Here is a 19,106-nt window from a genome sequence, read left to right as displayed (position 1 = left end):
AAGAACAGCTGGAAGTAACTAAATATGGAGACTTCTAGCATTTCCAGGCATCAGTAAGATTTTGAAACTGCAATTAAGACATCACAAAATACAATTAAAACTGAGTAACAAAACATACACACACAAAAACCAAGTAACAAACAGCTTGAAATTTACCTACATTGGAGATTTTTTAACCAGTGTGCTGCAAGAATTTTTAAAACACGAACTACCTGCCCTGACTGGTGTGGCTCAGTGGGTTCCCATTAGGGCACACACCTGGGTTATGGGCCCGATCCCTGGTTGGGGGCATGTGAGAGGCAAGCAATCTGTTTCTCTTGCACATCAGTATTCCCCTCCCTCTCTTTTTCCCTCTCTTCCCCCTTCTAAAAATAAATGAATAGTTTTTCAAAAAAAAATTTTAAAAACAGGGGCACCAACCTCTTTCCCCTTAGATTGTCAAATAAAAAAATAACAGCTAACAACAATAGCCATCCAGTGTGACTGAATCAAAATTATATATACTTTTTGTCAGATTTGAGAAAAATATATTCTTTGGTGTGCAGCCAAATTTCAGTAATTAGTTTATATGTACCAGAAGATGAAAAAGATCGAAAATCACTGACCTACATCAATCCCTGGCCTATTCAAAGGCCTTTGCTTTCAACTGCAGATAACAATGGCAAGAAAATCCCACCCTTTAAAAAGCTTTAAATACTTTAAATTTGCCTAGTCTTGGAACAAGCTTTTAAATAATTAAATTTAAATTTAAAAGAACAATTAAATTTTTAAAAATAAGGTAATTTCAACCATTTTGTGCTTTTTTAAAAAAAATTAAGTGGGCAGGCCAAATACTTAAATTTTAATATATGATTAAATTCGACAAGCCATGCAGTTAAAAATACATATTCCTCAGAGGCCATGGAGAGTATCACAGCTATATATCAACAGGTATGTCACAGCTGAGACAAGTATATTTGGATAAGTTGTAATGTGAAATACATTTTTCCACCTAGAATACGTTTATTTGTTCAATAAATATTTGCAGTGTGAATATTCTACACAGTGCCTTAAAGATAAAATTAGAAAAAGATATATCCTGCCCTCAAGAGGAGATAAAACATGTACGTAAAAACCTAAACACAGAGTAGAATGTGTAAATGTTATGAGATGTGCAAATAATTTTACAAGTGCAGAGGAAACTGTTACTACCTCACAGGAGTACAAACCTTTTAATCTGTTTAAGTAATTTCATAATTATTAACTTTCTTAGGAACCTTAGGGGAGCAGATGTTTTTCTACTATTATAGGTGAGGAAACTGAAGCACAGAAAGATTGATCATATTCCAAAATGCCACAATGTTCATTAAAGAAAGAACCAGGACTCCGTTTTACATTTTCTCTGGGGTAGTAGTTCAACATAGGGCAAGCCTTTTGTAAAAAGAAATAGTATTTTATTTTTGTATTGCAGCTAATCACACCCTTATGTATGTTATGTGCATATTTATATGCATGTGTTAACCTTGATTTCCATTAACAGGTGTGCTAAAAGCAAGGGAAGGCAACTGTAAATATTAAATGAACAAATAAACTTTCACTGCGTTTTAACAAAATAAGAAAATAAAGACAATATTTCTTTTTCCAACAACTTGTGGTTACTTCTTCTGTAATTATTACCCATTTAAACATAAGTTTCTAGGCCCTGGCTGGTGTAGCTCGGTAGATTGAGCGCTGGCCTGCAAACCAAAGCATCACTGGTTTGATCCCCAGTCAAGGAACACGTCTGGATTGCAGGCCATATCCCCAGTATGGGGTGTGGTAGAGGCAACCACACATTGATGTTTTACTCCCTCTCTTTCTCCCTCCCTTCCCCATCTCTCTAAAATAAATAAATAAAATCTTTTAAACATAAGTTTCTAAAATTTGTGTGCTCCTGAGCCCAGGCAAACTGGTTCATCCAATAAATATCTTTATGAAAAGGTACATGAAAACATTTTCAAAAAGCCATTAAAAATTAAATAATGTCATCACTCTTCAGTTATCTAAGGGACAATCACAAGTGACCCCTCAGCAACACCCATCGATCAAGACATATTCAACTAACAAATGAATATTTGTTGACATTTTAAAATCCCGGGCCTGTTGCTCTTTGCACAGTGTTCCGCATCCCATCATTACCTCACCAGCGTGCACACACGGAATGTAAATTTCAGTATTATTAGGATATGATTAGTGACGCAAATATGATGCATGTGAATATACTAATCCCAAAGATTGGAATTACCCATACCACACTATCTCCAAGATTAACCCTACTGAAGCAGCACTGTGGCACACAACATCAGTAAAGAAAACCGACACTGATGTTTTAGAAACATGACTTTTTCCCATCCACACCGTTAATACACGACAGGTCCTAATCCAGTTAATGCGAGGAATTCAAATTCAGTTTCCTCTCCATTAAGACTGATTTCTCTATTACACTTTCTCAAATCCCTCTTCCCCCCCCCCAAAAAAAAAAAAAAAAGAATGCAGACTTCGCATATTAAAACACCAACAACAAAAGGCAGAAGGTACAGTTTCGATCCTGGCAATCTTCACCCTTTCGCCATTACACTCCTGAGAGATTTGGTTAGAAAGGCGAACCAGTTCAGTCTTCACTCACTTGTCCATCGTTGTCACCCTCCCTAACCCATTCGACACTCCCAAGACGGCCACCAGCTCCGCCTCAAAGTAAGCCCAGGGGCAGCCCGTGCTGGCCCCGCCCGGGGTCCCCCGGCCCACTCGGTCTCCCTCGGGGAGCCCTCAGCGCTGCGCACGCCCCCTCCACCCAGCACACCTCTCAGCCCGCCTCGGCCCGGCCACAGCCCATTCTTCCGCCAAACTCCATAAGCCTCCACTTGCCCCCCCGAGCTCCCCGGCGCGCACGGCTCGCCCTGGGCGGCCCAGAAGAGACCAGATGGCTGGGGTGGGTCCCAACCTACCAGGCCCGTGATACCCACCACCAGGCAGTGAAGCCGTCCCAGCGGCCAGTGCCCTGAGAGCCCTCGGAAGCTCCCGACACAGCGGGGGCCCGGAGGCCGGGGCCTACTCACCCGGAGCTGTAGGAGTATGGTAACGGCGCTCCCCCGGTTCTGAGGAGCTGGACGAGACCCCGACGTAGGTCCCTACCTCGGGACCTCCTTTGACTCAGTGAGCTGGGCGATCACTCCAATCACCGCCGCAGCCACCGCGGTTGCTGCTGCTGTTTCGCCACCTTGGCCGCCATCTTGACTCAACCCCGCTCCCTCCCTACGCCAGCCCTGGCGGCCGCCTAGGGCAGCTCTGGCGCCGGCCCCTCCTCCTTCCGGAAGGTTGGGGAACCGTCTCCCTCCGCTGGCGTCGCGCGTCTTCTACCACGACCCAGCTTCCTGGGTTGCCCAAGGCCTGGATCTTTATCTCTCATCGGCCTAACCGCGGTGGCGGCCCCCTCAGCCGGAGACACGCCTGGGTAGCACCGTGTCCGACTCGGACCAGCGCACTGCCATCACTCACTGGCTGAGGCACCCACCCCTAGCCTGCCGACTTCTTGCGCTAGGGGCCTTCGTCGGAGCGTGGGAAAGAGAGGAACCCGAGCCAGCCTCTGGCTCTGCGACCCCTGCGCAACGCAGCGGGACGGCGGTGGCCTCTTCCAGCCGCGGGATGCGGGCAGGGAAGCCGGCCTTCACGTGCTAGGAGCGCAAGGGGGTGCACGTCGACCTACCCAAAATATTTCCCTGAGCTCCGGCTGTAATTCGCACTAAAATGTCACTGAAAGGGGGCCGATGCCAATTTGTCTATGATGTCAGTCCTTAATCTCAAAGTCACTCGGAGGAGCCTGTGGCCCTTGAGACGACCAAGTGCGCCGTCAAGTCTAACTTCCAGTGAAATGACTGGATTGTGTAAGGACAAGAGTAGAAAACTTGACAGGAAGGGGTTCGGTTCAGCTCTCAACCCGAGCAGGCACAGACCTCGTAAATGCTACATAAAGTAGAGGGAAATCGATAAAGTGTTGGGAAGTGTCAGTGTAGAACCACACAGGAACCCGACATTTCCTAAGAGCTGGCTAGCTGGGCGAAACCTCAACTCGGAACGCTATTTCTGCACAGTGCAGTTTTCCCGCCCGGAGTCAGGGTAGACAGCACCTTTCCGTATTGCGCAGGCGCAGTGCCACTTCCATGGCATGGAAGCGCTAGCTGTTCTATTCTTGGCTGTGGTGGCCCTAGCACGGATCATGTTCTGGGTTTGGGACTCCTCCGAACGAATGAAGAGTCAGGTGCAGGCTGGCCTGTTAGGAAACGGAAATCGGACCCTCCTGGTGATCGCGCACCCCGACGATGAAGCCATGTTTTTTGCTCCCACTTTGCTAGGCTTGGCCCGCCTGAGGCACCGCGTGTTCCTGCTCTGCTTCTCCGCAGGTAGGAAACTGCAGGCGGGCCGCTGGGACCCGAGGCTGTGAAGGATATTTAAGTGCCAACTTATCTCAGTCTACTTTTTCCGAGAGATTCTCTGTTGTAAAAAGCTAACTGAATAATACTCCGAAGGTCCCTTCTATGGGCGCCACTGAGAATCGGCTCCAACCTAGGATCTGTAGCAGCCAGCTTCCCAGGTTGGTTGGAGGACGTCCTCAGCTTTCTTACTGTACTCTCTGCTAGCAGGATTAAGCACAAGAAAACAGGTCACGTTTGCTTCCATTCAATACCTACATTTCCGTTGGGAAATAAAACTTTACTCATTATTCTATGCAACCTGTTTATTTGCAGGACCAAGAATAATTATCTTACTATAGCATGCCAAACAGTCTAGGTTGTATCATGCCTGCTCAAGCCTGAAAGTTTCACTTGTAGCGGTAGCAAAGGATTTTCCTGATGCTTTTAAAATTAATTTTATCCTAAAAAGATGCACATATCAAGTTAAAGAAATAGATTCAGATCATCAGGCTAAAAAATAACTATAGTTCAGTACCACCCAACTTTCATGTTAGGATGGTCAGTGATGTGGGCTGTGAAAGAATTCACAAAGAGAAGAAAGTGCAGAGAACAAAGCTTTATTTTTACTTTTCGAGGAAAAGGAAAGGTCTGGGTGTGGAGAAATGCACCAGCCCTGATGTGTAGGGGCGTTGAGCTCTTATTGGATCAGAAAAGGGGGAGGAGGCTTTAGCAGGTTAGTCGTGGCTATTAGTTGTAAAGAGGAGGTTTCCAGCTGATGTTGGAGACTTAAGCTTGTTTTGCTGTTCAGGGTCTGGGTTCAGGGTCTGGGCGCTAAGGTCTGATAAGTACTGCTTGTATATGTTTTAAAGCACCTGCACAGGAGATGCTTTCCAGCAACCTCTCCAGTCCTGAGAACAGAGGCTCAGACAAACGGTAGTTAATTATGCCTGACAGACTCAAGGGGAGAGAGGAAGAGCCACCTCTGGTAAAAAGGGCCTGAAAGGGGCTTTTGTTCTTGCATTTCAGTGAAGGGGACTTTCAAAAAATAAGTCCTCCTTTACCATACAGAAAAGATGGAATGAGAAAACAAAATTGGCCATGATACTGGATTATAGTGATAATTGCATAGATGTATAAATGAAGTAATTGAACTCTACCTATAAAATGGGTGGACTTTTATGGTATGTAAAATTTTACCTCAATAAAGCTGTTTTTTAATATATTTTATTTATTATGCCATTATAGTTGTCCTATTCCCCCCTTCATTCCCCTCCACCCTGCACACCCCCTCCACCACCATTCCCCCCTTTAGTTTATGTCCATGTGTCTCAAGTTCTTTAGATTCTATATTTTCCATATTATTCTTGCCCTCCCCCTATCTATTTTCTACCTACCGTCTATGCTAGATATTCTCTGTACCTTCTCCTCCCACTCCCCTGTTGCTAACCCTCCATGTGATCTTCATTTCTATGGTTCCGCTCCTGATCTAGCTGTCCTCTTAGTTTGCTTTTGTTTTAGGTGTGGTTGTAATAACTGTGAGTTTGCTGTCCTTTCACTGTTCATGTTTCTTTAACTTCTTTTTCTTAGATAAGTCCCTTTAACATTTCATATAATAAGGGCTTGGTGATGATGAACTCCTTGAATTTGATCTTATCTGAGAAGCACTTTATCTGTCCTTCCATTCTAAATGAAAGCTTTGCTGGATAGAGCAATGTTGGATGTAGGTCTTTGGATTTCATGACTTGGAATACTTCTTTCCAGCCCCTTCTTGCCTGTAAGGTCTCTTTTGAGAAATCCGCTGACAGTCTGATGGGAGCTCCTTTGTAGGTGACTGTCTCCTTATCTCTTGCTGCTTCTAGGATTCTCTCCTTCATTTTAATCTTGGCTAATGTAATGATGATGTGCCTTGGTGTGTTCCTTCTTGGGTCCAACTTCTTTGGGACTCTCTGAGCTTCCCAGATTTCCTGGAAGTCTATTGCCTTTGCCAGACTGAGGAAGTTCTCCTTTATTATTTGTTCAAATAAGTTTTCCACTGGTGGCTGTTCCTCTTCCCCTTCTGGTACCCCTATAATTCGAATGTTGGAACGTTTAAAGATGTCCTGGAGGTTCCTAAGCCTCTCCTCATTTTTTTGAATTCTTGTTTGTTCCTTCTTTTCTGTTTGGTCACTTTTTTTTCTTCCTTCTGGTCTACTCCCTTGCTTTGAGTCCTTTCTGGTCCACTCCCTTGATTTTGAGTCCCACTCCATTGAGTTTCCTTTCCCTCACTATTGGTTTCTTGTGCATTTCCCTTCATTTCAATTAGTTTAGCCTTCATTTGTTTCTCTAATTTGTGACTAAAATCAACCAGTTCTGTGAGCATCCTGATCACCAGTGTTTTGAACTGTGCATCTGATAGGTTGGCTATTTCTTGGTCGCTTAGAGTTATTGGCTCTGGGGCTTTGAGTTTCTTGAGCCATAATGTTTTGGTCTGTTCGCACCTGTTACATATGAGGAGCGGAGCCTGAGGTGTTCACCAGGGTGGGGCCACCCAGGTTGCTGGGTTGTGGTGCTGTATGTGGGGGCAGGGTCAGAGAGGAACAATGGTGTCCACTCTACTGCTTCCCGCTGCTGGGGCCTGTGAGGTCCGTCTCACTGCTCCCTCCTTCACCTGATTTATCGGTCTGGCTGAGTGGCTCATTGTTGTCGGACTTTCGTATAGTTCGATTTTCTGCGTTTTGGTTGAGTTTTCGTTACTAAAAAAACTTTGTTGTCTTTAAACTTAGTTGTGTGAGGAGGCACAGTGTTTCCACCTACGCCTCCATCTTGGCCAGAAGTTCTCCAATAAAGCTGTTTTTAACAAATGTACATGACCTCTTTTTCCCATTTGGTGGTGTGTCATTCCAGTTTTTTTTCTATACAGGTTTTTATAGAAGTAACATTATAAAGTTTTATGTTTTTCCCTTATTTTTTCATTGATTTAGCAAATATTTATTAAAGATGTATGTACACTACTCTTAGAATGGCTAAAATCTGAGACACTAACAACAACAAATGCTGGTGAGGATGTGGAGCAAAGCAACTCTCTCAACTCTCATTTATTAATGATAGGAGTACAAGATGGTTCAGGCACTCTGGAAGGCAGTTAGTTTGGCCCTGTCATACAAAATCAAACACCAAACCATCTACCCAAACAATTACCCTGCTTTGTATTTCTTTACCCAAAGGAATTGAAAGCAGGTACATGCAAAAACTTGCACACAGGTGTGTATAGCAGCTTACTCATCATTGCTAAAACTTGGAAGCAATTAAGATGTTCTTCAGCAGGTGAGTGGATTAATAATTTAGTACATCCAGGCAATGGAATATTAGTGCTAAAGAGAAGAATAAGCTGTCAAGCTATGAAAAGGAATGGAGGAATCCTACATAACATATTACTAAATGAAAGAAGCCAAACTGAAAAGGCTACATACTGTATGATTCCAACTATGTGGGAAATGCAAAACTATGGAGACAGTAAAAGGATCATTGTTTTCCAGGGATTCAGATGGGATGAAGGATGAATAAATAGGTGGCACACGGAGGACTTTTTATGGTAGTGAAAATATTGTATGATATTTTAATTATGGGTATATGTTATTGTACTTTGTCCAAACCCATATAATCAAGGTACAACACTAGGAGTAAACCCCAATGTAAACTATGGACTTTGGGTAATGATGATTGTAGGTTCATCATTTGTAACAAATGTACAACTCTGAAGAGAAATGTTGATAATGGGGAGGGCTATGTATATGTAGGGATTGGGTATGTGGGAATATCTCTACCTTCCCCTCAGTTTTTGCCACAAACCTAAGATTACTCTTAAAAAATTAAGTTTTAATTAAAAAAATTTCTAATTAAAAATATTTATGCTAGGCATTATTATATGCCAGAGGTGTGAAACTCATTTTAACCGGGGGCCACATCAACCTTGTGGTTGCCTTCAAAGGGCCGAATGTAATTCTAGGACTGTGTAAGTGTAACTACTCCTTAACAGTTAAGTGAGAGCTCATCCAGGCTAGACTGGATAAAACAAGGTGGAGGGCTGGATTCAGCCTGCGGGCCTTGTGTTTGCCACCTGTGTTCTATGTCCTAGAAATAAACAGTGAAGAAAATAAGCTAGAGAAGGACTGTGTCCTTGTGAAACTTAAAACTTAAATAATTACCCATATTGCCCTGGCTGGTGTAGCTCAGTGGATTGAGTGCGGGCCTGCAAACCACATGATCACGGTTCGATTCCCTGTCAGGGCACATGCCTGGGTTGCAGGCCAGTTCCCAGCAGGGGACTCACGAGAGCAACCATACATTGATATTTCTCTCCTTCTCACCTTCCCTTCCCCTCTAAAGATAAATAATTACTTATATTAATAATAACATATGTAGCCTTTTAAATGGTCTTATAAAGGTAAATTTTAATCATCCCTTATTGTATGTATGTTTAGGAGGGTTTTTTCCTAGTTTAGCTATTACGAATAATAGTAAACATTTGTATGTATTGCATAGTATTCATTAGGAATGACTCCTAATTTGGCTGTTTTAAGGCTTTTCATGTAAATTGCATTTTCCATAACATACCAGTTTACTCTCTCACTGACTAGTAGTGAGAATCTGTCTTAATATAGTACCCTGCCTAGCATTGACTGATGTTTTTAATAGTAGTTCTTGATTTGATTAACACTTACTTCCCCTCAAATCTTTTGCTGCCAGTAAGATTAAATTATTTTTCATATTTATTGAGAATTTGGGTCTAAGTACTTTTCTTCTCAGTTTGTGCTATTAAGGATGTCAATTGCAAATAAATTCACTTAAAGGCCTCACTTTTGTTTGCTTTTAATTTTATGTTCTATACTACAATTTATAATATAGGAGTCAAATTATAAGTTAATTTGTTTCAAGATCTGCAAGAGAAGTCTGGATTTTATTTACAAAGTATTATAGGTACACTGGATTCTTTTATTTTATTTTTTTACAATGGATTCTTTTAAAAATTTCTCCTATTGTTTTCAATAGGTCGGGACCAAAATTCAAAATTGTTTCAAGTTTAAAAATATAATGTGTTCCTTTGGCATGTATTAAACACTTAGTATCCTTATTGTTGTCTTTCATTACTTCCTCTGAATCCAACTTGCTATTTAGATTGTTTTCTCTTTTACTTTTTAGAGTTCCTTTCAAAATTCCCAATTCATGCAGAAATGTGGGTATTGAACGTTACCCACACTACTGACTTATTCTAACATGAGAAATGGGAAGCTAGTAACTTGTGATACAATGTAATGAAAACTGCAATGGTGTGAGAAAATACTGTGGGTACCAAATGAAGAAAAGTGTGGATTCTCATTTCAGGGGTTTGGATTAAGGAAATTTCTCCAAAGAAGTTTTCTTTTGAGGTGGTCTTTAAAAATAGGAAAAGGTATATAGTAAATGTGGTGAGTCATTATAGGCAGTAGGAAAAACGTAAGTCTTAGACTTGTATGAATAATTCATTCTGCCCTGGCCGGTGTAGCTCAGTGGATTGAGTGTGGGCCTGCGAACCACACGATCGCGGTTCGATTCCCAGTCAGGGCACATGCCTGGGTTGTAGGCCAGTTCCCAGCAGGGGACTCATGAAAGGCAACCATACATTAATATTTCTCTCCTTCTCTCCTTCCCTTCCTCTCTAAAAATAAATAAATAAAATCTTTAAAAAACTGTCTTATTAATAATTCATTCTAACTACATCTCCAATTTTAAGGGGTAGGGAGAAGCAGCAAAAAATGGAGTATTTTGTTATTAGCAGCTCATTTAATCTCAGCAGTCCTATGATAGGCATTATTATATATGCATAAAACATTATAAATGTAAAATTTGTTATCGCCACTATGTAGATACAGAGACTGAAATCAGGAATAAGTAAGTAACTTCATCAAAGTGACCAGCTAGAATGTAGAGGAGCCAGGACCCTGTGCCCTTACCTGTTCCAAACCGTATAAAACAGTATAATTACATTATAAAAGCCATTGGTCTGCACCCAATCCACCTCTTGCATTGCTTTGTATGCTATGTCAGTTGCAATAACCGTTATGATCTCCAGTGCATAATCCAAGAAACCCTAGTTCATCAAGTTGCTATTTAAAAAAAAAAAAAAGCTTTGGCCTGACAAGTTTGGGGGTATTAGACAGATGTGCTATCCCACATTTAGAGGTTCAAACTTCTTAGTAGCATTTTAACATCTTTGAGAAGTTTTGTAAAAAAAAAAAAATTCTATTTAACTGTATTTAGTCTAGCATTTCTCCCAAATTATGTAACCTGTTGATATACACATGGGAGAAAACTAGTTGATGGTAGGGCATTATTGGACACATTTGGTTGAAAATTAACACAACCAGAAAGCTCATTCTGGTGGCAATTGAAGAATGGTTTGGAGGAAAAGACAAGTCAGGAAAGCAAATTTAGCTCTTCCTTTCCCCTCCAGATTGCACTGCCAACTCTCATGTATCAAATTTCATGCATTTCCAGTCTGTATACTGTTTCTTTCATCAGTTTGACATCCCTTTGCCAATATTAGGCTGTCTTAATTACTGTGGCTTTTATGGCAATATTTTCCGGTATGGCCAGCCCTCTGATTTGTTGTTCTTCAGGATGTATTTGCTGTTTTTGACCTTTTTTCCTCCAAATAGTTTTGAATTAGTTTGGTTACGTTCAAGGAAAAACCTTGCTGGCATTTTTATTAGAATTTCACTGACTATTGATTATTAAAGGGGAAATTGATTTATTTCTAATATAAAGTCTTTCCAACTATGACTTTATAGTATGTCCCTTCATTTATATTGGCCTTCTTTAATGTCTTTCTTCTTTTAGTCTGTTAATACTACATATGTAATATTGAGATGATTAGTAATTTTATTCTTTAATTTGTTTCTCGTATCTAGGAGTTCTTTTGCAAATATTATTGGCTCAAAACTTTTCATAGTGTGATATCCTCCTTAAATATATTAAAAACTTACATCTGCTATAGTAATTCCAATTCTTCAGTCTATATGTTTGATTCTCTTTTTGAGTAACTCATTCTGAGTGACTAGTTTCCATGTGTGTTTTGTGATTATTTTCATTGTAAGCACATGTGTCTTGAAACCATATTTGTGATGATATTTTGGTGATTTATATTCACTTCAGCCAGGCAGCAAAGGGCAGTATTAAAATTTTAGATTGAGATTTTTTTTCAGTCCACAGTGGTAGTGTAAATTCAGGGTCCAAACACAAGTACATTAGTTGTCTAATGCTATATAACAAATTGTCCCAAAAGTAATGGCATAAAACAGTAATAAATTTTATCTCTCATGGTTTCAGATAGAGCACAGTTGTCTCTGCCCCAGGATGTCTAGTATTTTGGCTAGAGGATCCAACCATTGGGGACTGGAATCACCCCACTTAGCTAGAGACATTGTCCAGAACATCAACACCTAGTCTACGTATAGTATATCCACATAGCTTGGGCTTCCTTACAACCTAGTGGCTGTGGTTCTGGCCAAGAATCCTGAGAGGCAGCCACATTACCTTTTATGGCCTAGCCTTGGAAATCATGCAATGTCACTTTCACTGAATTCTGTTTGTGAAGGCAGTCACACAGTCACATCCAGCTTCAAGGAGAGAACCATACTTCCTCAGAGAGAGCAACAAGGTTCTGTAAGTACATGTGGGACTAGAAATACTGCTGTAGCTATTTTTGGAAAATATAATGTGCCACACCAAGTGAAAGCAAGTATATCATTAACAATCCTTATGGGGGGACAGTTTCCTTACTTTCCCTTCTCCTAACACCAACTAGAAGACAAAGACGTGACCTCCCCCCACAATCTGTGTTTAGAATGGCTTTTTTTCCGGTTCACCCACTGTACGTACAGCCTTTGGAAGGTCCTGACTTTGTGTGGATGTCTCCTTATTTGTGCCCAGCCTTTATCTTCTGCCCTAACTTTAGGCCACCAGGCATAAGCAGTTACTCCAACTTCAGCTCCACCCTTCTTGTCTGGATTTGTACTTCACTATACATAAGACTGGTAGAAATAGCCCTTACTTTCCTGCTAATTCAGCCATACATTCTGAAATGTGTTTCCCTTATATTTTACATTTGGTGTACTATGCTAAGAGGGTTCTCCAGACATCTAATTCATCATTTTTGCTAAAACAAAACTTACCAGATTATTTTTAATAATGATTTTTAATCATAAAGAAAACTTCAAAGTTTTCCTGATTGAGAGATATTTACATCCATCCTCAAAAGTATTAGTCTCATCTGTCTCTTTTGTTCTTGACCCAAAACATTTGGGATTTCTTTTTTAAAAAAATCAAATACTGACTATTAAGAATGGAACAAATTACTAATATTTAAAAATATAAATTACCTTTCTTTAAGGGAGCTATAAAACTTCACAGTATGACTCTGGTTATGTATCTGGTCCTATTTTATAAATAAATATATTTATAGAATATGTAAATACATATTTTATAAATATATGTGTTTTTAAAATTATATATTATAAATTATATATTTATATTATGTATTGTAAGTACTTATATGTTATAAAATTATATATATTATATTTATATATAATATAGTTGTTTGCATATATATAAATATAAACACTTAGGCAATTTTCTCTAAGGTTGATAGAATTTTCATTTGATATGCCAACTAAACAATGCATAAGGATTCAATGATTAACTGAAAACAATACTTATTCATAAATCTTGATGCTGATGATAGGTTAACTGTTTATAAGACTATTATATATTTCTAAGTATATATTAACTTACCAGGTTTTTATAATTAAGCTGAGAATTTATGTTAGGTGATCTTATACACATCCCCTATTTTGAACCTAATGTAGTGTATTAGGTGTTTATTAAAAAATTTTTTTAATTTAACTTTATTTTCGTTGTTGTTCAAGTATAGTTTTCTGCCTTTTACCCCCATCCCAGCCCATCCCCCAGCCTTCCCCACCTCCCTCCCATTTCTACCCCACTTTGTTATTGTCCATGTGTCCTTTATACTTCTTCCTGCAAACCCTTCCCTTTTTCCCCTGAAATTCCCTCCCCTCTCCCCTCTGGTCACTGTCAGCCTGTTCTCTGTTTCAGTGTCTTTGCTTGTATTTTGCTTGTTTGTTTTGTTGATTAGGTTCCTGTTAAAGGTGAAATCATATGGTATTTGTCTTTCACCACCTGGCTTATTTTGCTTATTAGCATAATGCTTTCCAGTTCTATCTATGCTGTCGCAAAGGGTAGGAACTCCTTTCTTTCTGTTGCATAAAATTCCATTGTGTAAATGTACCATAGATTTTTGACCCATTCATTTACTGATGGGCACCTAGGTTGTGAATTGTGCTGCTGTGAACATTGGGGTGCATAGGTTCTTTTGGATTGGTGTTTCAGGGTTTTTAGGATATAATCCTGGCAGTGGAATTGCTGGATCAAAAGGCAGATTCATTTTTATTTTTCTGAGAAAATTCCATACTGTTTTTTTTCCATAGTGGTTGTACCAGTCTGCAATCCCACCAACAGTGCACTAGGGTTCCTTTTTCTCCTTATCCTCTCCAACATTTGTTGTTTGTTGCTTCGTTTATGATGGCCATTCTGACCCGTGTAAAGTGGTATCTCATTGTGGTTTTAATTTGCATCTCTCTGATAGCTAGCAATACTGAGCATCTTTTCATGTGTCTCTGGATCCTCTGTATGTCCTCCTTGGAGAAGTGTCTGTTCAAATCCTTTGCCCACTTTTTAATTGGGTTGGTTGTCTTTATTAGAGTGGAGTCGTGTAAGTTCTTTGTATATTTTGGAGATTAAACCTTTGTCTGAGGTATCATTGGCAAATATGTTTTCCCATACAGTTGGTTCTCTTTTTATTTTAATGCTATTTTCTTTAGCCATGCAGAAGCTTTTTATTTTGATGAGGTCCCACTTGTTTATTCTTTCCTTTATGTCCCTTGCTCTAGGGGACATATCAGTAAAAATATTGCTGTGTGGAATATCTGAGATTTTCCTGCCTATTTTCTCCTGTAGGGATTTAATGGTGTCACAATTTATATTTAAATCTTTTATCCACCTGGAATTTATTGTGGTGTATGGCGTAAGTTGTGCTTGAGTTTCATTTTTTTGCATATAGCTGTCTGTTTATAAAAATGTTTATGTCCTGATAAGTATTTTTTTACTTAATTGAGGAATGTTAATGCTTTTCAGAGCTTTTATTTACTTAATGAGTGAAGATTTTTAAGTGTAAAAATAAAGGACTTGCTTAAACTATGAGAAACCATAAAAGAAATGCTAATAAACATTAGGGGAGAGATCATGTCAGAGACCAAAAAAAAAATTCCACACTGACATAGACTGCGTGTGAACAGTGGACAAAAGAAAGATGAAAGTGTGAAAAATAAAGGAAATGCAGCACGACTAATCTGATAGAAGTAGAGAATAGGAATAGTCAGCAAAATGTAAAGAGTCTTGAAGAGCTTAGTATTAGAAAAACTTTTTATGTTTGGCCTTATTAATAACTAGCCATAAGTCATAAGTCACAGATCAGAGAAACTAATGAAAAGTAGTGTTTCCATTAGTAAAGATAAATATTGCTTTTGGAAATAATGAAAAAGCATGTACTTAGAGTTATGAGTATATTGGTTGATAACAGCACGTGGTAGTGTTTCTTGATCTTGGCTGCATACACACATGTTCAGTATTTTTTAATGATGTTTTAAAAGATTGTTTTGCCAACTTTTTTAAAAACATCATTTCTGTTTTACAGTAACTTTTAATTAAAAGATTTTTATGCAATGCAAATCTAAATTTTTTTAATATTTTTATTATGGTAAAATATGCATAACAAAATTTACCATTTTAGCCATTTTTAAGTATTCAATTCTGTAGGTGGCATTAAGTACATTCACAATATTGTGTAATCATCACCACTCTCTATTTCCACAACTTTTTCATCATCCCAAACAGAATTCTACCTGTTAATCAATAGCTCCCATTCCTTCCCCTTCCACCCCCTGTCAACCACTATTCTATTTTTTAATCTATGAATTTGACTATTATATATACAGAAGTGGAATCATACAACAATTGTCCCTTTTTTCCAGCTTATTTTAATTAGCATTCTTTCAACATTTATCCATGGTTTTTCTTTAATATTTTATATATTTTATTTTTAGAGAGAGGAAGGGAAAGAGAAAAAGAGGGACAGAAACATCAATGTGTGGTTCCCTCTCACATGCCACCCCCTGGGGACTTGGCCTGCAACCCAGGCATGTGCCCTGACTGGGAATCGAACCAGCAACCCTTCAGTCCTCAGGCCTGGGCTCAATCCACTGAGCCATACCAGCCAAGGCTCAACATTTATCCATGTTGTAGCATATACCAGAACTTTATTTTTTTTTAAGGCTGAATAATACCCCATTTATGTATATACCACATTTTGCTTATTTATTTATCTATTTATGAACACTTGCATTATTTCCATTTTTCAGCTCTTTGAATAATGCTGTGAACATGGATATACAAGTATCTGTTTGAATCGCTGTTTACAGTTCTTTTAGGTGTAAACCTAGGAGTAGAATTGCTGAGTTATGTGGCAATTCTATTGTATGCTTAAATTTTTGAGGAATCACCAACTTTTCCACAACAACGGTACCATTTTATGTTCCTACAAGCAATGCATGAGGGTTCTAATTTCTCTACATCCTCACCCATGCTTGTAACTTTCTGTCTGTTTATTTGGGTTGGTTTGTTTGGTTTTATACTCTAGCTATTATGCTAGTGGCTATGAAACAATATTTCATTGTGGTTTTGTCTTGCACTCCCCTAGTGCTAATGATGTTGAGCATCTTTCACATGCTTATTGGCCATCCATGTATCTTTGGAGAAATGTCTATTCGGGTAATTTGCCCCCATTTTTATGCTAGTTTCATTTTTAAATCATAATTTCTCCAGTCGGGTTCTGGGGATACATTCTAATAGAAGAGGGTTCTGCCCTTTTGGTTTCAGCTTCTTTGGGGGAACCCAGGCCTCTGGGCTCCAATAACACTGTCTCCTTTTACTTCTCCAACCAAGGGTTGGTAGACACTTGCTGTCCTAATCTTGGATCACTTCACTGTTCCCTGTTTGACCCTCAAGTCCTCCATCAGTTATATATCAAATTCTTTCCATTACCTGATGTAAGTATTTGATATGGTTCCTCTTTTCCCAGGCAGATCTGGTAAGGACCTAACTGGTATGGACCTTAAACACCCTCCTTTTAGAGTTGAGAAAATGTTGGCCTTTTTTTCTTCCAAATACATTTTAGAATTAACTTGGTCATGTTCAAGAAAAAAACTTGCTGGCATTCCTGAAACCAGGAACCTTAGAAATTTCTTCAGATTCATGAAGTTAGTGAAAGGCCAAATACTGGGACCATAATCCTCAAACTTGCCTTGATTCTCACACTTGAAAGTAGGGATCTAGGGGACTAAAGGGGTGGGAGAGAGGTTTTATTTTTTATTTTTTACTATATGTAGCTTTATAACTTAGGATTTTTTAAAATTTTTATTTACTTATTTTTCAAGTACAGTTTTCTGTCTATTTCTCCCATCCCAGCCCGCCCCGCCCTGTGTTCCCCACCTCCCTCCCATTTCCACCCCCCTTAGTTCTTGTCCTTGTGTCCTTCATACTTGTTCCTCTAAATCCCTCCCCCTTTTTCCCCTTAAATTCCATTTTCTCTCCCCTCTGGTCACTGTCCTCCTGTTCTCTATTTCAGTGTCTTTGTTTTTATTCTGCTTGCTTGTTTGTTTTGTTGCTTAGCTTCCTGTTAAAGGTGAGATCATATGGTATTTGTCTTTCAATGCCTGGTTTATTTCGCTCAGCATAATGCTTTCCAGTTCCATCCATGTTGTTGCAAAGGATAGGAGCTCCTTCTTTCTCTCTGCTGCATAGAATTCCATTGTGTATATGTACCATAGTTTTTTGATCCATTCATTTACTGACAGGCACCTAGGTTGCTTCCAACTCTTGGCTATTGTAAATTGTGCTGCTATGAACATTGGGTGCATAGGTTCTTTTGAATTGGTGTTTTATGGTTCTTAGGATATAATCCCAGCAGTGGAATTGCTGGGTCAAAAGGCAGATTGATTTTTATTTTTCTGAGAAAATTCCATACTGTTTTTTTTCCATAGTGGTTGTACCAGTCTGCAATCCCACCAACAGTGAACTAGGGTCCCCTTTTCCCCACAACCTCTCCAACATTTGTTGTTTGTTGGTTTGTTTATGATAGCCATCCTGACCGGTGTAAAGTGGTATCTCACTGTGGTTTTAATTTGCATCTCTCTGATGGCTAGTGATATTGAGCATCTTTTCATGTGTCTCTGGATCCTCTGTATGTCCTCCTTGGTGAAGTGTCTGTTCAAGTCCTTTTTCCATTTTTTAAATGGGTTGGTTGTCTTCTTAGAGTGGAGTCGTGTAAGTTCTTTGTATATTTTGGAGATTAAACCCTTGTCTGAGGTATCATTGGCAAATATGTTTTCCCATACAGTTGGTTCTCTTTTTATTTTAATGCTATTTTCTTTAGCCATGCAGAAGCTTTTTATTTTGATGAGATCCCATTTGTTTATTCTTTCCTTTATGTCCCTTGCTCTAGGGGACATATCAGTAAATATGCTGCTGTGTGAAATATCTGAGATTTTCTTGCTGAGATTCTCTAGGACTTTAATGGTTTCACGGCTTATATTTAAATCTTTTATCCACCTTGAATTTATTTTGGTGTATGGTGTAAGTCGGTGCTCAAGTTTCATTTTTTTGCACGTAGCTGTCCAGTTCTCCCAACACCATTTGTTGAAGAGGCTATCTTTACTCCATTTTATGTTACTGCCCCCCTTTGTCAAATATTAATTGACTGTAGAGAGTTGGGTTGATTTCTGGGCTCTCTGTTCTGTTCCATTGGTCTATGTGCCTGTTTTTATGCCAGTACCAGGCTGTTTTGATTACAGTGGCCTTGTAATACAATTTGATATCAGGTATTGTGATTCCTCCTACTTTGCTCTTCTTTTTCAAAATTGCAGCAGCTATTCAGGGTTGTTTAAGGTTCCATATAAATTTTTGAAGTGTTTGTTCTTTGTCTGTGAAATACGCCATTTGGTACTTTAATAGGTATTGCGTTGAATCTGTAAATTGCTTTGTGTAGTATGGACATTTTGATGATGTTAATTCTTCCAATCCATGAACATGGTATATGTTTCCATTTGTTTGTGTCTTCCTTGATTTCTTTCTTGAGTGTTGTGTAGTTTTCTGCATACAGGTCTTTTACCTCCTTGGTTAGGTTTATTCCCAGATATTTTATTTTTGTTTTTGCTATAACTTATGATTTTTATTAACCACATAAATCTTTTACCTATTTAGAGTAAATAAATTTTAAATCTTTAAAATGAAATATCTACCTTTACACATTTGCTGTATAAATATGGGTTTTTACAAAGTGTCTTTGATTTGTTTTAAATGTCATTATACTTGCTAGTTGTTACAGAGAAGTATTATCATGGTTATCACAAAACAGAAGACTTAATTAAGCATACAGTTATTCATAAGCTTATACACACACACAAAATGTAGTTCTATATAATTAATCCCATTTGTATTCTGTTTTCAAAAATAATGACCTTCAAATATTTT

General features: G+C 38.9%; 2 protein-coding genes across 14 annotated transcripts in view; one reads left to right on the top strand and one right to left on the bottom strand.

Moving 5' to 3' along the window:
- The window catches only part of NCOR1 (nuclear receptor corepressor 1), a 209,264-nt gene extending 205,995 nt beyond the window's left edge, over positions 1 to 3,269 (bottom strand). For 7 of the 10 annotated variants that reach the window (XM_053665683.1, XM_053665682.1, XM_053665688.1 and 4 more), the window contains exon 1: positions 3,075 to 3,268. The gene's annotated coding sequence lies outside the window, so the exon portion shown is untranslated. Of the gene's footprint in view, positions 1 to 3,074 lie in introns of all 10 variants that reach the window. The other 3 variants (XM_053665685.1, XM_053665687.1, XM_037166078.2) reach the window with 1 other exon arrangement.
- A 383-nt stretch (positions 3,270 to 3,652) lies between these two features.
- PIGL (phosphatidylinositol glycan anchor biosynthesis class L) overlaps positions 3,653 to 19,106 on the top strand; it is a 73,073-nt gene continuing 57,619 nt past the window's right edge. For all 4 annotated transcript variants that reach the window (XM_053665693.1, XM_053665692.1, XM_053665691.1 and 1 more), the window contains exon 1: positions 3,653 to 4,415. In XM_053665693.1, the coding sequence (XP_053521668.1) occupies positions 4,181 to 4,415 (235 nt within the window). In that variant the 5' untranslated portion in view covers positions 3,653 to 4,180. The remainder of the gene's footprint in view (positions 4,416 to 19,106) is intronic.

The sequence above is a fragment of the Artibeus jamaicensis genome, unplaced genomic scaffold (genome assembly GCF_021234435.1).
Source record: "Artibeus jamaicensis isolate MK-2021 breed Jamaican fruit bat unplaced genomic scaffold, CSHL_Jam_final contig_419, whole genome shotgun sequence".
In the NCBI taxonomy this organism is placed as follows: Eukaryota; Metazoa; Chordata; class Mammalia; order Chiroptera; family Phyllostomidae; genus Artibeus; species Artibeus jamaicensis.
This window is presented reverse-complemented; position numbering and strand designations above follow the sequence as displayed.